Here is a 10,000-nt window from a genome sequence, read left to right on the forward strand (position 1 = left end):
TACTTTCCTTTTTATTCAAAAGACATGGATGTAAATAAGATTATAAACAACATTCTGGATGGGGACTTTGAAGATGTCAAACAACTTATCAAAGAAAATCCTGAAACGGTAAGTTTACTTCATATTGCTTCCTCAATGTTGAATGTTTGTTTATTATTTTATACACAATATTAAATGTTCCTAAATAACCAGATATATTTGTCCATAATATTTCATTTCTTTCTTTACTTCTTTCCTCTAATCCTCATCATTGTCACTTTTTATAAACATTCAACCAGACAATGAGGTATGCCAGAATTGATGGAATGTGAGTGAGAGAGAAACCCATCCTCACACACTGCAATGGAGTATTCTGGCAGGAAATATTCAGTCCAAGAGATTGGGGACAGATTGACCCAATAGATAAATGATGACTTTGTCAAGAAATTCTCTTGCCATACACAGTTGAAGGTTTTACCGATGTCAAGGGCTACAGTATTTCTTTTGCAGAAGTTGCAAACATAACCAAAACACTGGGGAGTCATGTAGGAATCAGATCCCTGCTTGAACCGGCTTTATGGAACTGTACTGGGGCTCATTGAATAGAGAAAGATACCCAAAGGGACAAATATGATGGTTGTTTATGACTTTTTACTTCATAATTGAAATATTGGAAGTTAGAATGACTGGCTGGTAGTCAGCAGATAGGACACTATCAGCAAGAATTATAGAACAGGGCTTCTCTAAGAGAGTAATGCTACCCTTGCGTAGGGATTGCGAAGAATTTTATAAGGACCAGGGAGCCAAGGCGGCTGTGGTGGTACAAATATATAAAACTCAATGTGTAGTTGAGTTTGGATCAGAGAACCATCATGATTAGGGAGTGGTGGGTGGAATGATTCTGTAAAATCTATAGAGATACTCTAGGTAAGAGACCAGAAAATGTGGCTTTTAATTTGGGAGGGAAGACAGCTGACAAATGGTGAAATGCAGAAAAAACATCCTTTATTTTCTTGATGATCATCATACATGTATTTCAATGGTGGGTGAATGTCTGCCAGTTAGTGAGGGTAGGTGTTTTCCTCAAGAAGTCGATAGTGTTGTTTGTACAGCTGTAATACAGTTGTGTATGAACCACTCACACCTTTTTAAATATTGTATGGCTACAAACTAATGTAAGCCCTGATACTGCTGCCGCATTTAGGCTCAAAATTCTGATCACTACTTTCATAATATTTCTTATTTTCTCCATTGTTTTTTTTCATTTGTGTCTACTTTTCCATAGTTGCTCATATTTAGTTGTGATTGGTGTCGTTCCAAAGATGTCACAGATGTCTAATTACAAGTAATTACTTTGTAATAGATTCAGTGACTAACATAAATAGATTTTCAATCTTTTCCTTGAGCTTAAGCATGAACTAAACAGTCTTTGTTTACCTGTTACACCTTGATTTACCTGTGCTCTACACCTTTCTTGTAGATTTGCTTTCATTCTTTTCCAAGTAGATCTCATGTTGCTGTTTCGCCAGACATATGACATCTGAAGATCCATGCTTCATTTCAAACATCCTGTTCTTCTCTCACCATCATTTAAATCTTCTTCATCATTATAGCATTAATTGAAAGTGCTACTATGCCAGGCATCAGTGATTACACAGTGTAGAATTTCATGAGCTTTACCAGGGAATATAAAACTAAAACCCTGTCTGACATATTTAGAATCTACACAATTATTTCTGAGGGTTTTGACCCTTTATAGCTCTTCCCCTGTTCAGTTACTTTATACACCATCTTATAGTCTAATCTCAGTAGTTGGTTAGTGTAGATGGTTTCTCTTATTTACCTGTGCGTCTCCTATCAGATACCAAGTTTGAAATCTTGTCAGTGTTCTCTTCAATTCATAATTGATATCATACATACCAGTAATAAACTGGGAGATTTTCTCAACTGATTTTTTTCCCCTAAGACAGACATCTTATGTTTCATAAGAAAGACCCTTCCATCTACCATGAAATGGTATATTTGTACTGATTTCCTTCGATATTGCTCTGTCCACTTCTATGAAAATACAGAAAGTACAAGTCATGTAAAGAAAGACACTAATGACCATCTAAAGTGCATGCCATCATTCACGGGATAGAACACTAAAAGACAGAAAAGGGAGCAGTAAAAGAACCATAAAAAGGAAAGGGTGTATAGGAACCAGTGTTTCTGAATTACAGAAAGTGTGGTGTTTTTGAAGGATACAGCTAACAACCAATGTAGATAGTTTATTCCGTACCCTGACAATTCTGAGCATAAAATATTGTTTTCGATATCATGGAAACTGGAATGATTTTTTTATTTATTTTATAAGCATGTCTGAGAGTGGTAACGATATTAAATTCCAGAAGTGGTCAAATTTGTTATTGGAAGATGAGGGATAATCTTGTGGGATCAAGTGAGTTGCTAGAAATGACAAAATTCTGTGTCGATGCATGGAGAAGCAATACATTTAAGAAATGATAAGTGATTGAGTGAGGCTAATTGTATGGTTGTACATCTATAGACAGCTTCCAGTAGATTGGCATTCTGGACAAAATGAGCATACCGGATTGGAGACATAACCTATACATGATGGCTAACCCCCTTGTTATCGAGTATGGCCATTGCACGAAACTTAACTGTTATTGATGCTGTGATCGAATGTGACTTTTTAGCCCAGCTAAAGATCTACAATGTCTTGTACAAAATTGGCAACTAAGACCTTTACTGGTAATAGCCGGCTGTAGTTGTAACTGGGCTTCATGTACCTTTGCATGTCGTTTAAGTCCTCCTGCCGAATTACACTCTCTTCCACATGCCTGACAGATATGATTAGTATGGCACGTTACACCACCACCAGTGGCCAGGTTGTCACTCATCTGTCTCGCTTTATGACTACGAAGATGACTCGTGAGTCATCCTATACATACATGCATACATATCAGCATATATATAACAAAGTATGGATATAGTAATCTAATTAGGTAACAATGTCTAAGTTAAATGTTTGTGAGAATTTGAAGTTGTAGCTTTATTGTACTTAGACCAATGGTGGGACTTGAATGACTGGAACTATACATACATACATATATATATATGGTGGCTGCCCCCTCGTTATCGAGTATGGTCATTGTATGAAGCTTAATCAATGTTGTTATCGTGCAATGCCTGTGCAAGAAGATTTTTTTTAAAGTGAGGAAAGGCTGTGCACTGAGTCAATCCCACTCACTAAGCAACAGCAGCCATAATCCGAAAAGAAGAACAAGTCAACATCATCGGTAACCACTGAGCTGCAGGTTTTATGCCGGAGTTATCCCAGTTACCTGAGTTACCTTCGCCTAGAAGGATGCCCTAACAAAGGCTAGGAGTCCTTCACTCCCAATGGTTTAACCATGCGATCGGGTATTCAGTCCGATTATTTCTATGTTCCCGTGCATGATACAGCCTTAAGACTTTTATTGACTCTCAAGAGTTCCTCCACCCTTACATACATACATACATACATGTGTGTGTGTGTATGTATATGTGTATATGTATATGAAGGCGCATGACTCAATGGTTAGGGCAACAGGTTCACAATCAGGAGATAGTGAGTTTGATTCCCAGTCTGGGCTGTGTGTTGTATTCTTCAGCAAGACATTTTATTTCATGTTGCACACTGGTGTGTGTGTGTGTGTATCTTTCTTTCTTCATCTTTCATATCCCTTTCTTTCACTCCAGCATCTTCTTTACTCTCTCTTCTCTTCTCTCCTTTCTCTCTCTCTCTATTCTTCCCTCCTCTCTCTCTCTCTCCTTTGATATATTTTATATATCTTCTCTTTCTTCTCTTCAGGTCAACCAAATAAACTCACACAGTAAAACTTTCTTAATGGCAGCTTGTGCACAGGGCAGCACAAGTCTAATAGCCTTCTTGATAGAATCTGGAGCCAATATAGACATGAGTGACAAAGGCAAGAATACAGCATTGCATTATGCTGTGAAAAGGTAAGGCTTGAATTAATTAAAATCTTCAGATCTGCTTTTGTTTTGAAATTTTTTGCAATTCCAGACTATTTGAATATCCAAAGATACCATAATAGTGGCAGTGTGACACGATAACAACATGATAGTAGTAACCAAATAACATCTTTTTCTCATTTTCTCCATGAATCCTCTTCATTGAATCACAAAAATCTTTTTCGTTATTTTTTGTCAAAACAGATATGATTAGTATGGTGCGTTACACCACCACCAGTGGCCAGGTTGTCACTCATCTGTCTCGCTTTATGACTACGAAGATGACTCGTGAGTCATCCTATACATACATACATGCATACATATCAGTATATATATAACAAAGTATGGAGATATTCTTTGAGAGCCAACAGTTCTTAAGATTGACTCATTGTGATTCAGTGTCTTCTCTTCATATGGATTATGGGGAGAGCGATCAATTTTTCTCCAAAGAAAATGTTATTTGAGATCTAAAGCAACAAGAAAGATTCTCTAGCTTGTTTTGACAGTAAATAATCTGTAAATTTCTTACAGAAATTATTTCTCACCTCCATCTGCAACTCACTCAACACATTTTGAGATCTATTATATTTTGAATTGTGCTTCATAAGGTCATCTCTGGACAATAAAACATGTTTTGAAGTTCTTGTTAGTTTCTATAGCTTCTGCAGTCACAAATTGTTCCAGAATTTTACACAAACACACACACACCATCATTGTCATCGAATGTTCCTTTTCCATGCTGGCATGGGTAGGAGGGTTTGATAGGAACAGACAAGTCAGAAGACCACACCAAACACTACTGTCTGTTTAGGTTTGGTTTCTATGGCTGGACGACCTTCCTAACACCAACCACTTTGCAGAGTGTACTGGATGCCTTTTACATGCCATCCGAACCAGTGAGGTCACCAATTAATTGCGAGACAAAGACCTCTCAACTGGTTGAGGTCGTGAGGTGGGGGAGCTAATATTGCTGGAGAGAAAGGTGTCTTGCATTAGAAGAGGGACATGGCTCCTTCAGATGGAGAAGACAGAGGAGGGAAACACTAGGTTAAAATCTTGTGTTTGGCCCAAGCAAAGAAAAAAGCGAAAAAATAGTGCAATAGGTGTGAAACAACATGTAGTAAACGAATAGGAAAAAAAAAATATGGCGAACGGGAGACGACTCGGAAAATTAAAATCTCACCACTTCCCCGTTTGTCGGCGAATTTTTTGTTCTTCATTTTCGTTTTTTACATATTATTTTACACCCGGTACTCCACTTTTGTTCAATTTTTGTGACGGGGCGGGTGGGTGAGGTGCGGACTCGGATGATTCACACGATCTGGTAACCCCACTCGACAACCGGTCCCAAAAATGAAAACAAGAAGTGTAATAGGTGTAAAACAACATGTAGTTTTCGGATCCTGTGAGATTGATCGTGTGAATTTTCCGAGTCATCTCCACCATCTTCACCAACGTATTCGTTTACTACATGTTATTTTACACCTATTGCACAATTTTTTTTGCTCGAGTCAAACACTAGAGTTTAACTTATACACACACACAAATATATATATATATATATATATACACACACACACATATATAATAAATATTTGTGTGTTTATATATTCATTTATGTGTGTTATATGACCGCCATACTTTACTGTTTCTTTTGGCGGTAAAAATACGCCTCGTTGCCCTTAACAACAAACTTTCTCTTGCATAGTCTGTTGCTATGACAACATTACATTTGCAGACGTAGTTTTGCTGCCAATTACGACGTGCTGCTGTTGTTGTTTTAGATTGATGAGAAATCTGCTATCAATTAGTTTGTCTATAATTTTCAGACATTCCATCTTTCGCAAAAGGATTACAATATATTTTTCAATGTATACCAAATATGTAGATACTAACAACGGTACTTAATCCTTGTTTTGTATTGTACACTCGCTGGGATAAAAATATTTATATTTTATACCCTCACCTATTAATATGTGTATACACACACACGTACACATTTGTTTACTGTGTATTAACGATTATACGTATTTCAGTGGCTCATATTTCTCTGTCTGTCTGTCTCTCTATATACATACATATATATACACATACACATATACACCTATATAATATTATTGACTTTGACATTTCCAAATATATATATATATATAGGCATACCTCCACAACTGGGCCCCACGACGAATTTGTTTCCTTATAACTTTTAGGCAAATGGATATTTTTTAATGAAATTTCTTTGACAAAAATGCTTCAGATGATGAAGATTCCAATTACATTGGAAATTGTTGTAAAAACAAATTTTCAAACGTTGAAGAGTTGACTTTCTCAAAATTCACCCAAATCCGTTTTGTTTTTCTATAACTTTCAGAAAAGTGGATATTTTGTTTCTGTGAAAATTTCTACAAATCCCTTTGAAATGGTGTAGATTAGGATTATATCAGTATTTAACATGAAAAAACTTTAAAAATTTGATGATTTCGCACAGATACATACTGACACACATCACGGTTATTTTCCCAAAGTTCATCTTTTTATTTTCTGTTTTGTGTCAGTGTATATCTGTGCGAATCCACCAATTTTTATAATTTTCTTCATATTAAATTCCGATATAATCGAAATCTTCACCATCTGAAACGGTTTTATTGAAAATTTCATTTGAAAATATCTATTTTTTTGGAAAGAAAGCCGACTCGGGTGAACTTTCCTAAATTTCTCTCTCCACCCACCGAAAAGGTTTTTCTCACAACAAATTCCGATATAATTGGAATATTTGCCATCTGAATGATATTTGTGAAAGAAATTTCATTGAAAAACATCCATTTTTCTAGAAGTTACTAGGAAACATTCGTCTGGGGCACATTTGTGTAGGTTTGCCTTTACATACATACATATTTGCATATATATATATATATATATATATATATATATATATATACACACACACGAGGCTGTAGTATACATAGGTTTTTATGCATTTAATGGAACACGAGTGTATATTTAATGTAATTATTAAGTGAATGTGATGTTTTATGTTTGTTTTTCTTCCTTTCAGCCACCGAACTGATGTTGTCGCCTTCTTAGTCTCCAGTGGAGCAAATGTTAATAAGCATAACTCATGGGGCGACACACCTCTACATCTGGCTGTGGAGAAGAACTATGAAGATGTAGTCAAAGTCCTGTTAAATAGCAAAGAAAATAACAATTTACAGGTCAGCGAATATATATATATATGTGTCTGTGTGTATAATGATATGTATGTTGGTTTGTGTTATATGTATATGAAACAGTTTATATTTATATTTTTTTAATTAAAAAATTTTCTTCAGCTCACACAGACCTGTACATATATACACAAATATACACACACATAAACGCATATATACACAAAAATGCATAAACAAATGATCAGTGAAGATATAAAACACGTATGTATATGTAGGTATTTATGTATATATGTATGTGCGAGAGTGTATATATATATATATATATATTATATATATATGCATACACATATGTGTGTGTGTATAGATACATTATAAATCTCATTTATTTTTCCCTCACCTTCATTCCACCTGTTTAAATTAATCTGATTCTGTTTTTCTGACATTTTTCCTTTTTTACCTTTTTCCCCCAATAAACACCATCTTTAATGTCTTTATTGTTTATCTTTTTTAGGTTAATCTGCGAAATATTTTGGGTTGCATAGCTCTCCATGTTGCCTGTCTCTTTGGACACATAAAGGTTGTTGAACTTCTCCTGCAACAGAATGGCACGGATGTTAATGCTGTGCAGGAAGATGGTTGGACAGCTCTCCATGTTGCCTGTCACTTTGGACACAGAAAGGTTGTTGAACTTCTCCTGCAACAGAATGGCATCGATGCCAATAAGGTGAACCTCAAGGGTGACACTCCTCTACATCAGGCAGTTCGAAAGTAAGTCCCCAATGGATTTGGATTATCCAAATCTGTTTCTTTAATGTTTGTTTTCTTGTTTTGAGTCATTCATGTCATAATCCCACCATGGGTCGTCATGCTTCACCCCTCTCTCTCTCACACACTCTAATGACACTGTAATCTAACTTCATTAATTAATCATCATAATTATTGTTGTTGTTGTTGTTACCTGACTGGATTCTTTACTTCATCTCATCCTTCGTTACCTCAACGATACAGGTTCAAATCCTCTCCCTTCTTCCTTTCATTCCATGTACCCCCCCTTCTCTTGTAATTTTCCTCTTTCCTCTGGCCCTGGGCTAAATGCAGAATCATCCCCTTACTTTGATCCGTTTGTGTTCCAAGTTCAACTCCTGGGGTCAAAATCTGTACCAGTAATATCTAGGGCTTCATTTAATAAATTGTCCTCCCTCTTTACTCCTGTTCTTGTGTCTGATTACTGTTGGAAAATATTCAGATAAAATTTATAAGTGTTGATATCTGGACGGTTTCCTAGTCTTCTGATTGTTTACGGAATATGCGGTGTAATTTTTAATTATGTATCTTATGCAAATAACGTACATCTTCTTTACGCTGGTTATGGTAAATCTGTGTTTTGAGTTTATACCCTTCTTATAAATTTTATCTGAATATTTTCCAACCTTTGCCTTTTATTAACCCTTACGTCTTTCTACCCTTTTAGGCCCCTCTTTTTTGTATATTACGAGTTACCCTTCCAACCCCTTTCGTTGTATTAACAATTAATATTATCTTAATTTTAATGATTCTTAATACTATTTTAGTTAACAGTATGTATGTGTATGTTGTTGGCATCGTTTTTGTCTCAGGAGACAATGGAGTTGCGCATAAAATAGTCCAGTCCGGCTTTTACATTTCATGTCCTGATACATTTCCTGCTGTGGCTGTGTAGTCCTATCCTGGACAAACACTCCCTCTGGCAGGTACTGCAAATGTAGCGAAGACTGTTCCTGGCTGGTTGTAGTGTCATAGTTTCTTGTTGACTTCTTTTCTTGTCTTTCCATTTCTCCTCTCTCTCTCTGTCACTCCTTTGTATTCCCTCTTTTACGGTACGTCCCCAATCTCCACGGTTGCTGGCAATTGCTTCCCAACTGCTAATATTGATGTTGCAGGCCTTCATGTCCCTTTTGCAAACATCCTTGTAACGTAAGAACAGTCTACCCACAGACCTAGTACCCCTAGCAAGCTCTCCGTAGAGTATGTCCTTGGGGATTCTACCATCTTTCATACGGCTAACATGCCCAAGCCATCTCATACGTCTTTGTGTGAGGAGTGCAAACATGCTTGGTATTCCTGCTTGCTTGAGGACATCTTTGTTGAGGATATGATTCTGCCATTTGATGCGGAGGATTTTCCGGAGGTAGCGCAGGTGAAAGATGTTTAGGCGACGCTCTTGGCGTGTGTATAGCGTCCAAGTCTCACTTCCATACAGTAGAGTGCTAAGTACACATGCCTGGTAGATCTTCATTTTCGTGGTCTTAGTCAGCTTATTGTTGTCCCATGCCCGTTTGGAGAGTTGGGCCATCGCAGCAGCTGCCTTGCCAATGCGTATATTGAGCTCAACATCAAGGGATAGGTTGTAGGTGACGGTAGAGCCAAGATAGGTAAACTTCTCCACCTCCTGTAATCTGTGGTCTCCAATATGTATGTTTGGGATGTCCGATGTAGCCTGACCCATGATGTTGGCCTTCTTAAGTCTGATAGCTAAGCCAAAGTTGTTACATGCTTGCTCAAAACAGTTAATGAGCCTTTGGAGGGCTTCTTCTGTGTGTGATACCAGAGTGGCATCATCAGCAAATAGCATCTCCTTGATCAGGACGTTTCTGATTTTGGTCTTGGCACGCAGGCGCGAGAGATTGAACAGTTTCCCGTCACTTCTACTGTGCAGAAACACTCCATCATCTGATGTCTGAAAGGCATGTGAGAGCAAGAGCGAGAAGAAAATGCCAAATAATGTAGGAGTGAGGACACAACCTTGCTTTACCCTGCTTTTCAATTGGAAGGTGGCTGATGTTGAACCATTGTGCTAT

The 10,000-nt window shown here is 37.1% G+C and overlaps 2 protein-coding genes across 3 annotated transcripts in view; both read left to right on the forward strand.

Annotated features, from left to right (window-relative positions):
- LOC115225502 (E3 ubiquitin-protein ligase MIB2-like) overlaps window positions 1–10,000 on the forward strand; it is a 233,569-nt gene that overhangs the window by 198,563 nt on the left and 25,006 nt on the right. The window lies entirely within an intron of this gene.
- The window catches only part of LOC115225087 (ankyrin repeat and SOCS box protein 2-like), a 24,051-nt gene that overhangs the window by 12,095 nt on the left and 1,956 nt on the right, over window positions 1–10,000 (forward strand). The window contains exons 2-5 of the mRNA XM_029796013.2: window positions 23–108; window positions 3,836–3,987; window positions 7,052–7,208; window positions 7,675–7,931. Of these exons, the coding sequence (XP_029651873.1) occupies window positions 25–108; window positions 3,836–3,987; window positions 7,052–7,208; window positions 7,675–7,931 (650 nt within the window). The 5' untranslated portion in view covers window positions 23–24. The remainder of the gene's footprint in view (window positions 1–22; window positions 109–3,835; window positions 3,988–7,051; window positions 7,209–7,674; window positions 7,932–10,000) is intronic.

This window comes from Octopus sinensis, linkage group LG27 (genome assembly GCF_006345805.1).
Source record: "Octopus sinensis linkage group LG27, ASM634580v1, whole genome shotgun sequence".
NCBI lineage: Eukaryota > Metazoa > Mollusca > Cephalopoda > Octopoda > Octopodidae > Octopus > Octopus sinensis.